Source organism: Magallana gigas, chromosome 10, assembly GCF_963853765.1.
Source record: "Magallana gigas chromosome 10, xbMagGiga1.1, whole genome shotgun sequence".
NCBI classification, from domain to species: Eukaryota; Metazoa; Mollusca; class Bivalvia; order Ostreida; family Ostreidae; genus Magallana; species Magallana gigas.
Genome location: NC_088862.1, coordinates 32,392,866 through 32,413,144, shown reverse-complemented (window position 1 = coordinate 32,413,144; position 20,279 = coordinate 32,392,866). Strand labels below are relative to the sequence as shown.

Sequence of the window (20,279 nt, the reverse complement as noted above, 5' to 3'; positions counted from 1 at the left end):
TATATATAGAATTTATATTCCTTTAAAGTGATTTACAGAGATTCAAGGAGTATTGTCCCTATAAGGTTTAGTAGTGTGTGAAGTATTGCCTATAAATAAATCAATAAGCAGGTGTTAATTAAGGTAGTCCATCCATAACTATCATATTTCATATCTAATAGGTTGCAAATTTGATCACTAAAATCTCAATGTGATCTTGAGGGTTTTATTAAATAATAAAGATTTACCTTTGAAATTTAAAAAAAAAATGAATATTAACAAATTTATCATATGTTGAAGTTAAAATTGAAGTCTATGGGGAAAATGCATTTTTTAAATATATTTCTTTAGTACAAGTAATTTTCTCACATTTCTCAAAAGCTTTCCCTTTTCTTCGAATATGCTAAAATAATTCATAATTAACCATACACATTTTCAGAAAATGATTTTTGAAAAATATTCTAAAAGGGCAGACAACTCTTAAAAAAAGTTTTAAGTACTTTACGTTCCTTTAATTGACTACATACATACTCCCGAGTTTGGTTTGTGTCAGCCTCATAATAACTTTAAAATACATATTTGATGTAGTATAGATCAATCAAAATTGTTAAATTTGCCTTAGTTATGGATGGACTACCTTAAGAGAGTTGACTTATCAGAAAATGAAGCCATTGGTCAATTCTAGTTCTAACAAAATTAATGCTTAAAAAATTATCTTTAAGACTTTTATGTACTATGACTTTTATCTTATTCTTATCAACCCCATTGTAAACAATTTTACCAATGCCAGCACATTTTTCTGCTTAAACTTCCACAGGAAAAGTTCCAACAAATAGGAAACTTAGTAATATATATTATCAATATTTCCCCCTTTTTCCTAAAAGGAAATCTATTCAAAAAAGCTAGAAGTGGTGGATATTAAGAGCCAATAAGAGTAAGGGTTGCAGAAAACAAATAGAAAGTTCTCCATATCTTTCAAATTTCTCTCCGTCACCTTTTATCATAATGAATAAACTCTAATCTTGTTTAGATGTCACAGGAAAAGTTTCAACCAACAAAATGAAGTTAAACATGTTAAAATAACTTGTTACAAAAGAGGGTATTTTGTAAAAAAAAAGAAAATTTTTTAAAAAATTCAAAGTCTGGTTTTTTTTATTGGCTTACTTTGCCAAAAATAACTACTGTTTCATGTAATCAACTAGAGTGAACTTATGCAATATTTACTTCTTTCAGTTGTCATGCTACAGAAAGAAAAAGCTAAGAGGTTTCCCAACAATGATGAACAGCTGTTTTGAGAGGAGTTAAGTTCTTTCATTGTAGGAAGAAATAAATGAACTGTTCTCTGCCTCATATTCAGGTTTTATTGAAGATGTGCATGCAAGTTTACATGTGATGGTTATATAGGTTCGAATACTAGCGCCAGGTAGCTCAGTTGGGGGCAGGAGGGTGGGGGGGGGGGGGGGGGGGGAGGTCCACCTGAGTAGAGATTCAGGGGACCCAGGTTCAAATCTTGGTCTGGTCCGTCATTATTTCTCCCATCCCATTACAAATACAATGGACACCTAACTTTTTCATGCACAACTAGTGGCTGGGTTCAAAGATAAATAAGTGTAAATAAACATCTATAAAAGATTAAAAGATTAGCTCAAATCTTAATGAATCAATTTTTTTCTATACATGTACCTATATTCTGCAAAACTTTGTTGTGTTCATATTGTATGGAGAAACTAGAACTTGGACGAGTACGATGAGTTGTACTGAATGACTTACAGTCTATGATAATTTTATATTCTCATGAATCAGATGTACTGCATAACACACGACTCTAGAGCATTACTTGCGTTCTAGTTTGTTAAGTATAGATTGCATTGTAATGAGAAACAAAATCATATTTTACACAAATAACTCTCACTGTGTTATTGTTTTTGACTTAGTTATAACATAGAAATATATTCCTGAATCAAGTATATTCATATGTTATATAAAAAAAATATCATATGTAAAAATAACCTAAAAATTGGACAGATCCCTTTCTGTTACCTAATATTACTGTGAACAGACAAACATAATAAACCCTGGGAGGTCTTCCCGATTTTTTTCCACACACCCACAGGATAAACAGAAATGTACGAAATGTTTAGAATATAAAATTGTCCTATGGGAACTAAAGTTGATCTTGAGGTATATCTTCCAAACTATTTTTTATTTGAAACACAATTTGGAAAAATAATTACAGCAGAAAATCAAATCATTCAACAGTATAAATTTTATACATGTTTGTAATTTTTATATACTTGATTATAAAGGCAAAATGAAATGGAAGTCAATGATGTAAAAACCACAATTTCCTTTTTTTGATTGTGTTTTTGCTTTGGTCCCTGTATCAGCGTGTTTTAGGGGGGGTATTTTGGGGTATTAAGTAATACTCACTGCTCTCTGTGCTATCACTGGCTGTAGCTGTTTTGGGGGGGGGGGGGGTGTTTTGGGGTATTTAGCAACACTCACTGCTCTCTGTGCTATCGCTGGCTGTAGCGTGTTTTGGGGGGGGAATGTTTTGGAGTATTTAGTAATACTCACTGTTCTCTGTGCTATCGCTGACTGTAGCGTGTTTTGGGGGGGTGTTTTGGGGTATTTAGTAATACTCACTGCTCTCTGTGCTATCGCTGGCTGTACGTGTTTTAGGGGGGTGTTGTGTTTTGGGGTATTTAGTAATACTCACTGCTCTCTGTGCTATCGCTGGCTGTAGCTTTTCTCTTTCGCTTTCTCTCTGAAGGTGTCTTCGGTTTTTCAGGCGTTAATACTAAGTGAGCCTAATGAAGAAATTGTTCTATAATTATAAAGCATGCTGAAAATGTTACAATGTTTGCAATTTTCATTTGAGTGCCCCATTACCCAGTATATACAGACAGACACTGTTTTATTTCTCATTAAATTTGACATTTCAAAATGTGTTGTACTTTAGCTGTTTGGAACATTGTCGATACAAACTCATCATATCTATTTTTAAAATTGAGATTTTTTTTTTATCTATTTCTTGTAGATTTTATGGCCTTTGTCATTAAGACTGCAAATAGAAAATCAACGTCTAAATTACACCGCCTAACCAACTTATTGAAGATGTAGCGCTTAGTTAAAAAGCAAGAGAGAAAGATTGAGCTATAATTTGATTTTGATTGAGCATGACCAGTTTACAGATTAATTTGGTTCCCTTACCTCATCATCCCCTGCGTTTGAACCAGCACTTAGGTTACTGTTATCTTGAGGGTTGGAGGAAGCATTTAACGGCTGGAACTGCAAAGGAAGAAGAAAAAAATTTAATCTTTATTCTCACTCAGTGCAGTTTTTCAATTTTTTGCACTCCAAACATTTTTTCTTCTAAGACTGTCTTTTATGCTAACATTTTTTCTTCTCCTCCCAATATAATTTATACTAAAAATGTCAATTCATATCTTTCAGTATTTTTTTTTCATTGGAAATAGGGGGGTTGGGATCAATTAAGCTCTAATTAAATATTATCTAAACCAAAAAATTAACACCAAATTTTGAGAGATTTTTTTTTTACTTGACACGGGGTCATCATGTGCATATACATCAAAGTAGTGAAGTTGCCGGTCTTCCTGTCCCTTAAGTTCTGGTTACGTTGGTGCGTAGTTTCAGATTGCGAGACATGCGTCTGTATTCGTGTAACACGTTCATGTAACTGGCTGTAATGCCCATGTTTAGCGCGAGAGAGAGGGTACAGACCCAGTACTGTAAATCATTATGCTAATAATCCTTCCATCTCTACCTGTTTACTCACAACAATATATATATATATAGGTCACCTTTAGATAGTGGAAGGCCTATTAACCTATTATATACATGTCAATAATAAATGCAACCTTTTTAAGGAATGCATATCTTATAATATCCATGTATATTCTCATATTCATTTCACCAACCCTCACTTGTTTAGTCTACCTTTCTATTACTCCTTCATGTTGCCTTACCCATTCATTCTCTCTTACTCTCCTTGCTCTCTCTCTCTCTCTCCTCTCTCTCTCTCTCTCTCTCTCTCTCTCTCTCTCTCTCTCACCAAATCCAATTGCAAAGCATTATTAAACAATTCACATAATTAGTACTGTCACTACTATGATAACTCTAACCTACGAGAGAATACACGAGGGGTGGGGCACTGCAGAGGTGTTAACTTACAACCGGTATATACCAGAATTCTGGGTAGGTGTGCTATTGTATTGGGCTGCCGCTGAGCTGTTCTATTCTCCTACCAATGATCAGTCACTCACAGAAAATTCTAAATGCATTTCCCTGATCAGCAGTGCATATTCCATTACACATTCTTAGCTCTGTTTGTATAACGACTTAGGTCAAATCAGATCATCAGAGCATGGGATCTTTATGTATGATATACATAAACGTGTCAATCTCTCTCACTCCCTATCTCTCTCTCTTTCTCTAAAATTAAAGAGGTGTAAGACTCGGAGATTTAAAATGGATCAATTCAAGATGTAATCACCAATTTTTATTTTTTAATTTTTAACTTTTATAATAAGTACTACAAATTTATATATCAAAAAATCAAGTTTTGATATCATGACTTAAAGAACAAGAGATGAGAAAATACATCACAAAATGTCCCATTCCTCCTTAAAAATATTCTTTATTTTTCTTTGTCCCCATCTTTGTCTCTAAAATCACATTTACATTCTCTCTCTCTCTCTCTCTCTCCTCTCTCTCTCTCTCTCTCCTTCTCTCTCTCTCTCTCTCTCTCTCTCTCTCTCTCTCTCTCTCTCTCTCTCTCTCTCTCTCTCTCTCTCTCTCTCTCTCTCTCTGTATATACAGTAATGAGATGGAAACAGAAGTAACCAAAGCTGACAATATGAAATCAATAAACCATAGTTCAATGCAGACTGTCACATTGTAGATAGAGTGTGATATATGCATGGACAAATACCAGCACTGAATCTCACACTCACATTAACACACACGCTCTCACACATACATAACACACTGTCAGACCGTCCTACAACTTCAGTACTACAACAGTAACATCCAGGATGTATCACACACCAATGAGAGATCTCCTCCCCGATCAACCAATAAAATCACAATACCTGACTTAAACACACCAATATCAATGTCTACAGACATCAGCTAAAACTACGTCTAGATTACACAAGATCTATTAGCGAGCAATCAGCACCACTGCTTGGGCCTTTTTTTTTTTATTCACTCAAGTACTTTGCCTTCTATGACTGGGTTAAATTTAAAAATCAATACCAAGCGGCCACTTCTTTTTTTTTTCTTTCCGTTTTTGGGGTGAAGGAATTGTTTAATCATGAATTGGAATTTTTATCTGTCCACACTTCAACAGGCCCGTGTGTGTGTGTGTAATATATTTCCAATTTTTTTTTTGCTCCATTGACAAGTCAATTGAGTTTTGCCAGCAGAGTGTACATACCTCCGCCATTCTGTGTTTAATCTGACACTAAACAAGTCAACACACTCTCTGAGGAAACACACACCAAGTATCTGACCCCTCTCACCTGTGTCTTACTACGAGGACAGTATCACGTTTCAATGGGTAATGGGTGATGCTTAATCCCCACCAATGGCATGTCTTTATACAGTAACACAGTGGCCAAGAGAAGATTTATTTGTCCATTTTCAATGCATCGCATAATAAGTATCAATAAAAAGTCACTTTGTACTTCGAAACTCTTAAAAGATTCATTTTGAAAAAAATCTTTCAGCATCAATGTGTGTTTGGGAGGTCAGAATTCCTTTGAGAGATTGTGTGTGTATTGTTATAACACTTCATTAACCACAGCAGGCCTGTGGGCTAAATAACCCACCCGAAAACTAACACTGGACCTTATGAAATACAGTTTTTATTTCAGAAAATCTGTGAAATCACACAATGTTTTCTATATATCGGTGGTCAGGTGTGTTGTTATTACTAACACTTCATTACCTACTGCAGGCCCATGGGCTAAACCACCCACCTGAACAATATCATCGGGTCTTACTGTACTTTCACAGTAATTCAGTTTGAAGGCATTTATTAACCCAGTCATCTTCAGATTCTTTTCTTGACTTTCGTCACAAATGTCTGCTACCTCATAAACTATAGTGATGTGAGTTGGTGACGATCTATAAATTTCCTTCAACCGACCCTTATTAAGCCCAACGGATCTATAATAACTGTTACAATGAATACTTTGACTATGTAAATTCAGTGAACTTTTTTAGTATTGCACCAGAGCTTATTATCTTGGTTGGTTGGATGGTGTTTTGTTTTGTTTTTTTTTTGGGGGGGGGGGGGGGGGAGGCAAGGGGGGGGGGGGGGCTAAATAAAAATTTAGTCAAATTTTGTGAAAGCATGGAGTAAAAGAATTGTATCCTAGTCTTAAGTCCCAAATTTGGTTCAATAGTGGCCCTACAGATTAACCTGGTGTGTCAAACAATGTACTCTTGAAATCAGTAATGCATTCATTTGCAATTGCGCAGCACAGTTACACAGCTAAATGCATTCACGTTCACTACCAGACTCCAATAAATCAACAATTGCATGAGACATAGGATCAAACTATAGGCATCCATACATTGCAAGATTTGTGTAAGACTAAAATCAGTCCTGATTTGAAGAACTTAATGCAAGCAATCAGTACATTCTCTATGTCAAATTACGCCTGCTGTACTAAAAGGCTTCTGATTAATTTTTCTCCATCATGCAACATATACCGTCTATGTCTGCAGAGAAAGGGTACATTTGAAGAAAATAAACTTTATATACGACTTTACATGTAAGTCTGCAAGCTGTTTATGATAATGTGGCCAGCCAATAAGAAAAGTGATAAACACACAATTTCACAATTTTCAAGGTTGTCTCAAAGACCCGGGGGGAGGGGGGGGGGCGGGGAATTCCCCCGCCTAAAGTGACGTAATTACCCAACTATTTTTGCATTTCAAACACAATCTACCTATAAGCTAGACCCCAGACCCCCTTCTACATTTTTATTTCTTCCTTCTACTTCAATTTTTAGAGACAACCCTGCAACTTTGGTAACAGGCTTCATGGAGATGAGAAAAACGAATCAGACACTTGGCTAGCGAAGGTGGTCGGCAAGAAGCGGATACATACATTGTCTGTTATCTAGGACAATTAGCATTAATAGTGTTCCTCAAATATATATATGGGAATTCCGGATAGGAAAGATTTTTAAAGATTTTAATTAGTACATTTTCACTACACGGCCATATTTGCCCCACCCTAGGACCGGAACCCCCTAACCCAGGGCTACAAATTTCATAATTTGGTAGAGAGCCTCATGGACTTTTTAACCAAGCATGGTACCACTACTGTTAACCTGTGTTGCCCTTTTTGAAATACGAGGTGTGATTTTACTGATCTACTCGCATTGGGTGCTAAATTACGATGGTGATTTGATGATTGACAGTCGGGCAGAGAGGTGTCAAATAGAACAACTAATGTTACGTGCTAATGTTTAGTGAAATATTCATCTCAAGTCCAGCCAAGGCCAAATAAAAGTATATTCTTGGTTTCCTGCGACATTCTAATAAAATCAAGGGTCTATAGGTATGGGTTTTTTTTTTTTTTTCTGCCTGTGAGTGTGATATTGGAGTAATCATGTCCTCATAATTTGATTTCTATAAAGGTTCTCACTAATGTCAAAGGGTGTAAAATGTCATTAAAATATTAAATAGGGTTGAGGGCAATATTTACTATGTTAGTCTTTGAGGGCCAAAGTATTGCCCAGCGGGAATCAGAGGGCAATATATTTGCCCCAAGGGGACTAACATAATCACAGATTTACAGTTGCCCAAAAACAAATTCCATGTTTATATAATATAAGTACTATTAAACAGTTGCAAACTTTAATAGGGGTCAAATGTCCCTGGTCTGAATTGAATTGGTTACATTTACAGATGACACACAATATATCGCGTCAATAGCATTACCTGTACTAAAAAGGAACTCAAAAGTCAAGAGAAAAATAAAAGATGACATAAACATAATGACTTTTTGTCTTCATTAATTCATAAAAGGGGATTGTTAACTAATTTTACAAATAAAGACCTATGAGCAAATGGCAAATAAATTATCTTACATTATAGCGAAAGATTTTTAATAAAGATATCACAACCTTTATGCCTCCCTCCCCCCCAAAAATTCTTCAAAATTACGTACTAGTAATATGTTACTTATTTTCTAATATTTCACACGACATCACAGATATTCCTGGAAATTACAGATATTTTCCACAGTCCTGGGAAATTCGACCATTTTCGTAGTTATTTATATACACATTATAGATCAGTGTAAAAACATACGTGACCAAATCTCCATTTTCACAAAAAATTTGGCAGATTTGTTTAATGTTTTTATGCAAAATTGCCAATGAAAGGATCTCCTTGGCATGCATGATCCCTGTTAATGCAACTCCTGTATGGAACTTGCCTCCAAATGGACAGGCTTTTTTTTTTTTATAACACACAACACAAAGAATTCTCTGGCAACACAGAGAATTCCTATGACGTGCGGATTTCTCCGACAACACACTGAGTTACCTACCCTGCTGCCTAAGAAGCGAGCCTCGAGCAACTCTTGTTTCCGTGGATCAAGACTCTGTAGGTTCACATTGCTTTCCATTACGACTCAACCTACAAAACAGAGAAAAACGATGACAATCCACTCACACTTGCACCTTAACATGCGACCATTCAATAAAAGATCAAATGTACTTGCAAAATGTCAACTAGAAAATTAGTACCTATCGAATAAAAATTTCCCCTTCGCTATCGAGACATGTATTGGAAATTTTAATATATTTTGAATACACTAAAGATACTTTATACAGAAGAATCCCAATAAAAGTCACATAACTGTTAATTATTTTCTCTCAGTGTCTCTTCATGATAAAGCAATACTGTACTCACTGGAAATAAGAACAACAAATCCTTCTGCGAGAACCAATAATATATACAGGTCAAGTTTATTTTCATGGACAGATCGAAGAGGGGGGTTGGGGGTTTAAAGGGACGCTCTGTGCTTTCAAATTTCTTTGGGATACAAAATTGAAAACTCATGCATCAAACAGACAAAAAGAGGTCATCCCTATGATCCCCCCCATACCCTCTGGTAAAAGCCAACCTAATTTTAACTTTTGTTCATGATAATGAAAAAAATATTGCTCTTTCGATTGTACCATTTCTCACATTGTAATGCAAACATTTTCCGCTAAAAATGGGATTTTTTTTCTCAATTTTTTTTTTTTTTAAATTCAGAAATGAATCTGAATTAAACTTTTGTTCTTTTGTTCATCTATTATCACATGATTTTCTTCTTGTACGCATTAACCTTACCAGTACTTTCCTTAATATGGTAAACTGCGAGACACATTATAAAATGAAATATTTCCAATAAGCAGCAACACTATGATTCATTTGAGATGTTTTAATTACAAAGAATAAAGAGCACAATTATGACCTTTTGATTTTCAGTTTTTATCAAATTAAATATATGTTTTCTGTATTATCAATATTTACCACACAGTTTTTCCAATTTACCGGTACAAGCTGTTTACCAACTTGAAAATCTACTCTTGGATCACAAATCTTAGTTATACATTTAATAAGATATTCATGATGTACAATTACTACACCAAAGAACGATGTAATTTCCCCTACCCCCAACTGCCCTCCCCCCCACCCCCCACACTTAGCCTCTCAACCCCCCCCCCCCCCCATCTGACAGGTATTGAACAGATAGCTCATCTGGTGGACCACTTGACCAGAGATTCAGGGGACCAGGGTTCAAATACCAGTCCAGTCCATCAAGTTTTCTCCTATCTCTTTACAACTGTAAAAGATTCTTTTCTAAATCATTCAAAAAATCAAAGCTGTTTGTCATGATTTACTTATTTATATAGCAAATGAGATGATCGATAGACCTATAGTCAGTAAAATTCATACCTCAGCTCGACTAACTATTAGTCCTGAACCATTCCTTTCTAATTGGTATTCATATTAATATTCATTATCCACTCGTCCCACCCTCCTACTCTTTTCTGTATAAACTAAATTTATATTGACAAGATCTCTATCCCCCCCAAAAAACCTAGCTATTGCACGGTGGTATTTGTTGCAGAAACTCCACCGAAAACCTTCAAGAATCCAGGCCCACTAAAAAGTTCTACACAAAAAAAAAATAAAATGCAACGTCCTTTGAATGCAATCTGACATTGACTTCAGTAAAATATGTGTGAATTACCCAAATACCTAACGACAAAGACTAAAAGTTTTCTCTATTAAAAAACTGGGGCTGCCACCATAAAATATCAACCCTGGACAATAGTTCCATACTGGCTTTAACAAACAAACAAAAAATTAAATAATTTTGTGGAAAGTGTACTTAAATAATCTCTCTAACTCCAAAATAATTGTGTAATGGAAGAGGGAAATATTATCGTTGGACCAGGAATTATATGAGGGGGTCTCTTCATCACTGCATAACAGGTGCTTGGTCCTTCGTTCAATCCGTAGTTCCACAATCTGACATTCAAATCAATCATATTCATGAATTCTTTGTTGAATTGCAAAGGGAAAGGGTGGGGGGTTGCTGTCGAGAATCTATAGATATAGATCATATGACAATAGAGGATAACATTCTTGCACATGTGGCATAACTTTTGTCTGACTCCCATCACAAACAAAAAAAATTGCAGCCATTAAATCATATCATTTGTAACTAAAATCACTTGTAAACAGCATGTCAGCCATGGCTTGCACAAATTAAGATAAACATTTTTTTTACCAAAGTTCTAATCAAAGGAAATCCTGATTAATCAACATTTTAAAAAAATACATCACTTAGGCATGCAGCAACTTTTCTACGAGAAAGAGAGCTCTATTGAATGTGAAGGCATGTCAGCACATAGCACATAGAAACAAGTCACTTATATAGTCGCCATACTAAATGACCCTACTTATAAGAATACCTAGGTACCATGCAATAATTACGTTTTCTTAAAAAAAAACATGGCCCTGAATCAAATGAAAAAATACTTGTCAAAACCTACTCAAACATCCATTTTAGGTGCATGAATCGGTCACTGGATGTCCCAAGATGGCCACACTAACTGATCACCCCGGGCACGGCGACATGATGCGGACACTGCAATGTGTCAGCAGAACGATACCAAGGACGACTCGTCAGGAGGCCATTTTGGGATCTAACACAGTGCAATTAAAACATTGTTTTCATTAAAATATCATCGATTGCATTCAAAGTTAGGCCCCATATGCATTGATGGAACCCCCATCTGGGTGACTGGGGCATAATTGGCGTTATATTGAGCCTACCGTCGATATATTTTGTTCGGGTTGGAATCTCTACTCGTAGAGTTAGAAGTCCAAGATGGCGGTCCTCAGCCAATATTGTGTATCATTCCCGGGCTAGTTGCTATTGTTTTGTCAACAGCTTCTAAATAATACTGCCCAGATGAGTAGTTTGATCCTTAGTCTATCATCGGGACTGGTCGGGGCTGACCATCAAGGTCACAATTTCGTAAACGATAGTCTGAAAGTCAAGTCTCTCTCGCTAAATTCTCAACTTTGTTGATGATCTTCTCGTGACGTCACACTGCATTCGGGCCGAGAAAGAGATGGAAAAATTAATGGTTTTAAGTTATTTAAAGTCGATATCTTACTTGATTGTGTTCATTTCAGTCTCGATAAAGTGGGTAGCAGTGATTCGTATGATTTTTGTACAAAAATTTGCTCAGGTACTCCTGCCGTAGATCGGGACTTCTCGGAAAACATCGGTGAATGAATGCTCTCGCATCGATTCCCGCCTTATAGTCTATTTCTGGCACCTTTGAAGAAAAGATAAAAGAGGCGGACTGCATGTTGTTGTGGGTGTAACAATTGCTAAAAATATCTTTGTCAAAAATGTTTAATTAAATGATTTTGCGAAAAATAAATTCAATAATCAATGTTTAACAAAACATAATTTTGATATTTAAAGTTCAGTTCTTCTCCCACTTTCATTTTTAAAACTCCAACGATATTTTATACTACATATATGAGTAAAAGTACATGTATGTGGATTTATTTAGGTTATGTATATATCAATATCTACCCAAGACCGGATTCGACCTGCATGGGATAAGTAGTAACGATGTCACAATGGACTGTTTTGACAGTCTAAGTGAATAAACAGGAAATGACAACGATAAGATGTTTGATTAACAATACTACTTTTTAAAAATCACATAAATTTTATGAATTAATCTGTTTATGTTATTTGAGTTCAACAAAGATTAGAAGACACAATATAGAACTTCACGTGTATCTCAACAATGAATCGCATGCTTGCACCACTCTATTTTTTCTGTCAGTTTTGAAAGTGGGGGTGGGGGGGGGGGGCGATCCAAAATCATGACCAAGCCTATAATGAGAAACCCAAAAACAATTCACCAATCTTCAAAATTCTAATCCGTGGGGGGGGGGGGGGGGGGGGGTAATAACTAAAAAAAAAACCGTAAAATGCTAATTTCGTTATTTTTCACTAGAATTTTTCTATGCCTCCACAAAAATGAGCGGGTAACTCCTTCATAATTATAAATTTTCTATATGTTAAATTAAGAATAATGTTTGCTGTGGGGGAAAATGTGTATGTTTGTGTCTGTGTGTGTGTGTGAGTGGGGGGGGGGGGGGTGCGCGAATCTAGTGGGAGAAGGTCGGGTGTGGTGTGGGGTGGACCTCCCCCTCCCCGGAAAATTAAAATTTCTTAAATTTGTGTAGTAAAATTCCCGAAAATTTGCCTTGGACTCCTCCAAGCAAATTCGAACTGGAATTTTTTTCTGGATCCGCGCATGGGCGGACAGGGGGGGGGGGGGGCTACATATAGCTACATGCACGTGCCTACGATGCACATATCAGACCTCCATGTTGGACCATCCTGGCTATTAACCAATAAAAAATAATACCAGTTGTGTATTTCTATGCCTGAACATGAACGAATTATTTATGGCAACCCTTTAAATAAGTTTTTTTTCTCAATTTATTGAATTATTTGTCATTAAACTGAGGCCAGAAGGATAGAAAATATGCAAAGCATCGGCATTTGTTTCGTCGGACATTTTTCTTTCATTTATTGATGAATTCACCATTTGTTAGTTCTAGTAAATATTCAGGAAGTGTTGGAGATACAAATGGCTTTGTTTTTATGAAACATTGAAAATAACATTTTCATACCCAGACCATAGTTTTGATAACTTTCATTCTTCACCATATCAATCTTTTTCATTGAAATCAAATATACCGGTACTCTTGATTCGCCCGAATGTTTTCGCTAAATCTATAAACACGGTTACATAAATTTATATTCTTCATGATTTATAAAATATCATGAACTGAGATTTGATTTTAAACAAACACAATACGACACGTGTTTTTTGTTTTTTTGTTTGTATTTTTTTTTCGGGGGGTTGGGGGGTTATATTTCTTAATAGTGAAAAAGAGTTTTGGAGTTGTATTCATTGTTAAATATTCGTTTGTTATGTTGGATAATCCTATTCTATTTCTTTTTACTGAAAAAAGGATAATGGTTATGTTTGAATTTGCTAAAAAAAAAAAAAAAAAAAAAGTCGGGGGGGGGGGGGGGGGGGAGTGAGGGCGGTTCTGACGCCTATGTTTATTGTAAATAGGATCGAAAACATGTATTTGTCAATTATTTGAGCTAAAAATATAAAATCTGTGTACGGTGATTGGTTGATGTTATCCTTTAGATACTCCAATTGATTCTATATATATTTAAGGAATGAATTCAATATTTATTTGTTTTATACGATATAGAATGGTTTGGGGCAGTTTACGCAAAGTGGTTTATAAAAATGCGTAAACTGTTTCAAACCATTTTATATCGTATAAAACTAACAAATATTGAATTCATTGCTTATAATTTAATTTTTTTACTCTTCATTGTACATAAAAACGGTCATTTGACCATTAAAATGGCGTAAAATTGTACAAAATTCAAACCTAACGTCAGGCGTAATTGATACGTTTTTGACGTTAGTCTTACTATGACGTAGGCAGCATTCTTTATACGATATAAAATAATTTTTTAGCCAATCAGAAAGCACGTTACAACCAGAATTAAATTACTGATATATATAACGTAACATCTTTCAAAGATAATAAAGTTATATGATAACCAGAAACTTATATACACGTCCCTGTTCAAAATGTTATAACGTTTATAAATACATTCTCTATGAATAACTTATAACGCGTTCCATAATAAACTGTTGCGCAATGGGAATGATCTGAAAATCAATTTTAAAATTGATGCTTTTGCAATAAACTGAATGAAAAATATATCGTCTCTTCTCAATACCCACCGCACGTGTTTATACATGCATGTTTTTGTTCTGCGTGATCTCGCGGCAATCCAAGAAATCGACGATACATGCTTATATCATATCGCAGTGTACAGTGTATATGTACACAATATCCCGATATGATGCATGGCATTGATAAGATACATGTAGTTCTAAACAATTTAAAGTACGCTATCTCATTTATTCTTTAAATCCGTAAACAACGCTGATCGGATAACGGATATATACTAATTAGGGGATGGGAGAATGAGCTGACCACCCACCCCCACCCACACATGCACAAACATGCATTGATTCATTGCATGAAAATAGAGATCATTGCGCTCATAAAAAACATTTATAACAGTTTACATGCGTGCATAAACGATCGATATCCGTATAACAAACGTGTACACAGCAAGAGGAAGAAATATGTATAAAGTTACATGCATGCAAATGTATTTATTCATTTGTATGATAAAAGTATACTACCGGAAGGTTAAAAACCATGGTGTTATTGATCCAATCTTAATTCGGTCAACTTTATGCAAAATAACTATAATGTGCTAATTCTGTTTTTTTAAAGAAACACAAAAATCAACTTTAAAAATCATTTGCAATTGTCAGTGGCGAATTTTTAGGGGGCGGTTCCCCTTTTGTGATAAACAAGACCTATAGAAAAGGAATGTCAAATCATTTTTTTTTTGTTATTTATCGTTCTAATATTTTGTCGGGTATAACTAGAATATACTTTCATAAAAAAGTCTCCCCCCCCCCCAAAAAAAACCCCCCAAAACTTGGGAGTGTCCGGGGTCCCACTGACCCGGGCCTTAAGGCGGTCCCCAGACGCCCGGCCGTAAATTTCGGGCCCCCTAAGGCCTTTCGACAAATCATGGATCCGCCACTGGACTTGTATAAATGGGACATTAGGCAGTTGCTATATAAGATAGATCAACGTATGAAATCATCAGAATTCATGAAATATACTGTACACTTTTAACTTAATTATCTGATACATTTGTTTAGAAATATAAAAATCGTTTAAATATATATGTATATTCTAATTGTGAGGTTATATGTTGACGTTGTAAAAATTCGTTTTATTTTTCACCCTTACGAAGACAATATTTACATATCAAATTAACAATCCCTCTATATACATGTAAAAGGGAAAAAGGTGTTTCCGTTCTCCTATATGCAACGGGTTCAAACCAGTTTTACAGAGAGGCACGTTTAGGAAATACCAGTATCTATGCAGTTTATATGCAGATTAGGAAAGCGCCATTTCTGAATAGCGCAGTGATAAATAAAACCTATATGGCGTCTACAAGTCAGAAGTCATGCGCAGATCCGGGATTTTTCCCCAGGGGTGGGTCCGAGGGTTGTACTTGTTTTATCATATATTATGTGAAATAAGAAATACATAAGGTTCATCTTGAATAGAACATAAAAAAACGTAGCAAAGGAGTTTTTTTTACCCCCACCCCCACCACCACCGCTTATTTTCAGAATCATGTTTGTCAAAAACTGAGCCTCACGTTTTATTGACACAGGTAGTATTGTCCACGACCGTGACGTCGTTTTGACCTACATTGTATTTATACCATACATGTAAAATTCATATCAAATCGTGTACAATGGTTTAGGGATAATTCAAGATAATAATTTAGGAAGAAGATAAACAACAAACAAACCAACAAATAACCAAATCAAAAAAAGAATTAAAAAACAAAAATAAAAACAGTCAAAAAAAAAAAAAAATACCAGACCTGCAGACTAGCTTACAATGCATGGATAACCTAAATGTAAGCAAGCATGATACATTGTGTTAAGTGTATAATTGGGCTAGTTAGACGCATTAGAGGTCAAAACACACATACAGATATCATAATTTGATGTCACGTAAATATTAATCCGGTATGCATTGTACGCAGTGAATTCATTACAAATGTGTCGTGCAAATAGTTAAAAGAGCTATACATGTACTTTGAATCAATGCGTGATTTTGTGCAGTCTTAAGAGAGAGAGAGAGAGAGAGAGAGAGAGAGAGAGAGAGATTACGACTGTCTTTTATTATTGACAAAATCCGGATTTTTTTTTTCATATTTCAAGCATTAGTTTTATTTGAGCTAAACTTTCTTTGTGATTTTCCGCTTTTCTATTTAAAAGTTTAGTTGTCTTTACTTCTTTTTTTTTTTACAAAAAAGAATGTAGTATTTTTTCTTCATCCATTTGTAAGACTGCTGTCTATTAGCGTAAAAAAATTCAATCAATTAGTCAAAATGCATATTGTTACATCAACATGTCCGATTTATTTCTGCAAACTGAAATTATTATAAACAATATCGTATCAAAACCCCCCTCTTCGAAGTTAATGTATTCCGACATTGAGATACAGACTATAGAATGTGAAAATGTCAACGGAAGTGCATCCTGCTTCGCTGGGGGTCCACTCGACGCGCTTGAGTGATTACACGGCAGGTGGCGAGGGATGCGCGAAGAACGCGCAGGGATAGCATTAATTGTTGGCGGCATGCTACATTGTATACTATAGTCATATAGTGTCAATGCGCCATGACTCGCGCTGAACTATATTTACAAAGATAATGCCACCTTGTAACAAAATGCCATCTTACAACTGGGGGTTTGTTATTCTCTAGGTCGTTCAGAAGAGATTTTTATCTAAAGTTGCGTGAAAAATTTCATTCAAAATTATTTTTTCAAATAAAAAAGCGGGACAGATACCCGTTTTCTAAATTTCGAAAAAGGTAATAATGTCAAAGTTTAACAGAGTTTAAAACGTACACGTTTTTTTTCTTGACCCTTGTTAGACGCTTGGATAATGTAATATGAAATTTAAAAATGTTATTTCATGCAAAAAGAAAAAAAAAACTTGCTCAGAAATTTTTTATAAAATGATTATTTTTATTCTTGGATATCTTTATTTCTCAAATTCATTGACAGTGTGCATGGTGATTTTAAAAAAAATGCCTTATTTGGTATTTAGCGGCAAACTGAACATTATATTTTCATTTCTAATGAAATATTTTCTTACCAGTAGCAAAACATTAACAACATGGCTTTTTTTTAAATTGTAAATTAGCTCTGTATTTACAAAATGCTCTTAAAATTTTATTTCATTTATTGGGCCCAATAGTCCAATTTTAAAAATTAACTGAGATACATTTAGCTAAGCGAAAACACTAAAATATAATATACCTACATATTAAAGAAAACATGATTTTTTGTTTACCTTTAGTTATCATACATATGATAATTATCAAATTCAAAAGCAGTGATACGCTAGAAACTATCTATATTCCTTAATACAAAATTAAAAAAATGAATAGAAATCAAATTTGTAAAAAAAAAAAAAAAAAAAAAAAAAAAAAAAAAAAAATTAAAATGAAATAAGATTAAAAAAGAATAATAAAACAAAATTCAAGCCGCTTTGATTCGTTGCAGTACTGATTCTCAGTTATGAGGCAGAGATGAACTTTAAATTTATACTAATTATAAAAAAATCAAAACAACAACAAAAACCAGTAAACTAATTTTTTTCATTTGTTCTGAAAAAAATTCTAACTTCAACTTTAAAAATACGAATGTTAATAAATTCATTTAATATTTAATCTTAGTTTGACGAGATATAGGCGCTTTTGATCGGTCGAAAAATTTCTTTGATAAGAAAAACCCCACTTTTGTCGCATAAAGTCAATAAAATGTATTTTAAATTAAGTTCTAATTATCATGATCCACTGGAGCAAGACAAAATGCATTGTTTAAAATCGATCAGGCAATATAGTCGTTAAAACAAAAGAATGCAGGATTCTTCTCATATTCATGAGCAGATCAGCACTTTTGCCTCTCGCCTATAGCCGGGTAGAGGGATATAGAGCGAGGGGTTCAACGAACGAAAGAGGTGTCTTTCGGAACTACTCGCCGAGGAAAAATATATATACCAATCATTTATTTATGATCGTAGGTTTTCCCTCGTCAGACTCTTATTAGCTGCGTCGGTCTGGTTCAGACCAGAAGTCTAGATCTATCACTGTTCCGGGAACAAACGAAAAAATTGGGTTTTCCGCAAAAAAAAAAAAAAAATCATTGGAAACGATTTTGAGAACTGAACAATTGCAATACTAACGTGAATTTAACTGAAATAAGCCAGGTACTGTATGTTTTTGTTTTAATAATGTGAATTTAATTATAGTAAAGTTTTGATTAAACTCTTTGAAAACAGATTAAATTTAAATCAAATTTCGTCAATAAATCAAATCGATTTCTTTAATTATGTAGAATGATAAATAATGATTTTCATTAGCAGAGTACATTTTCTCTCTCTCTCTCTCTCTCTCTCTCTCTCTCTCTCTCTCCCTCTCTCTCTCTCTGAGTAAAAGTACTTCAATAATTGCAAAAATTGTCAAATCTATTTCAAAATGCATGTATAATCAATAAGTAAATATTTTTCTGTTTCTTTCTGTCTGGTCATTTGTTGGGACTCATCACCGGAAGCGTCTGCTCACACTTAATAGCTAATCGCTAGTCCCAGCAAATGGCTAATTGTCCGACAAAAACTTATTAATCAATTATGTAGTTCGCCCGAAAAAAAATTCTACTAAGAAATGAATTTCATAATTTTTCTTTGAATCGACGTATCAAAGAAAATTGTTTTTATATAAGTCTAACCATTCCATGCTGTCGTAAAAATTTAAGTGGTTAAAAAAAAAGTCAGTCAATACTGTATGATTCTAAAATGATGGACTCGAAGTACATGTATACACCCTTTGAATTTTGATCTCACCTAAAAAATATATTTATATTGAGAACAAGTGAAACAGTTACTGAGTTCAGAGTGAACAAGCCAAGGTGTTACTAGTATGCCCCCGCGGGTTTGGACAACTTTACGGATCTATACGTGTATATCTTTGAGCAAATTGAATAAATAAGTGAATCTGAGTTCAAAGTGAGTTTCGTTTAGTTTTTTTAATGGCCCCGGGTTCAATCATCTTTCCGTCTATGAATGAATAAATAAATAAATAGATAAATAAAGCCGACAGCCATGAAGAATCAGCCCAGAAAGTTGAGCTAACAAACTCGGCTTGAAGTACTTATAACTCCACAATCAATAAGCGCTCTCGATTTATCGAATACTAACTATTTAAAAAATCTACTTTTGAATAAACAAGAATGACGAACGGCATCGTAAACTAACAAACTGTGCAGCAAAAGACCTTTAAAACTATCTACCATGATTTGGGGAATTAAAAAACTATTAATTTTGCGCTTAATACTTTTGAAAGACATAGAGTACCCTTTGTTTGATTTATTTCGCTGAACCAAACAGAAATACTCTAACCAACAGGAAATCAATTAATTTATCGATAATTTTTTTGTCCTATCGAGATAATTTCACTCAATTTAAAACATCATATAAACAGGCGGAGATCTTCAATATTTGATCTTTTTTTGTATTCAAAGGTATTGAATCGCTGGGTATCTTTATATTGTACTAGCCCTACATGTTCTTCATAGCAAAACATTCCATTTTTAAATAGAGTTGTGTATATAAAGTTAAATATTCAAATTTTACATAAAAAATGCGATGGAAGCTGGATGGTCAACAAACTAACCATCAAATCTGCCTAAAATTTTAAGATATGGTTTGTTTAACTAAAGAATATTATATAGTAAAGAGACATTCCATATATTTAACTTTTTTTTTAAAATTTTGTGAGTTTTTTAACCCGGTTTTCAAAAGGAAAAATTCCGGTTGTTGAAATTGCAAAAATAGCTGGCGGGCGGGCGGGCAGGCCGCTACTACATGTAAAAGGGTACCCCATTTGTACGGATAACCCCTCCTACAGTTTTCAAGATAGAAAGCTGTTCTTT

At 34.5% G+C, this 20,279-nt stretch overlaps 1 protein-coding gene across 5 annotated transcripts in view; it reads right to left on the bottom strand.

Annotated features, from left to right (window-relative positions):
* Positions 1-11,865, bottom strand: part of LOC105333033 (serine/threonine-protein kinase tousled-like 1) — a 28,813-nt gene extending 16,948 nt beyond the window's left edge. The window contains exons 1-4 of one of the 5 annotated variants that reach the window (XM_066072699.1): positions 11,712-11,865; positions 8,576-8,664; positions 3,193-3,270; positions 2,699-2,789 (exon numbers count right to left, since the gene is read on the bottom strand). In XM_066072699.1, coding sequence (XP_065928771.1) covers positions 2,699-2,789; positions 3,193-3,270; positions 8,576-8,653 — 247 coding nt within the window. In that variant the 5' untranslated portion in view covers positions 8,654-8,664; positions 11,712-11,865. Of the gene's footprint in view, positions 1-2,698; positions 2,790-3,192; positions 3,271-8,575; positions 8,665-11,081; positions 11,257-11,364; positions 11,674-11,711 lie in introns of those variants that run through there. The other 4 variants (XM_066072701.1, XM_066072702.1, XM_066072698.1 and 1 more) reach the window with 4 other exon arrangements.
* Between the last annotated feature and the right edge of the window lie 8,414 nt (positions 11,866-20,279).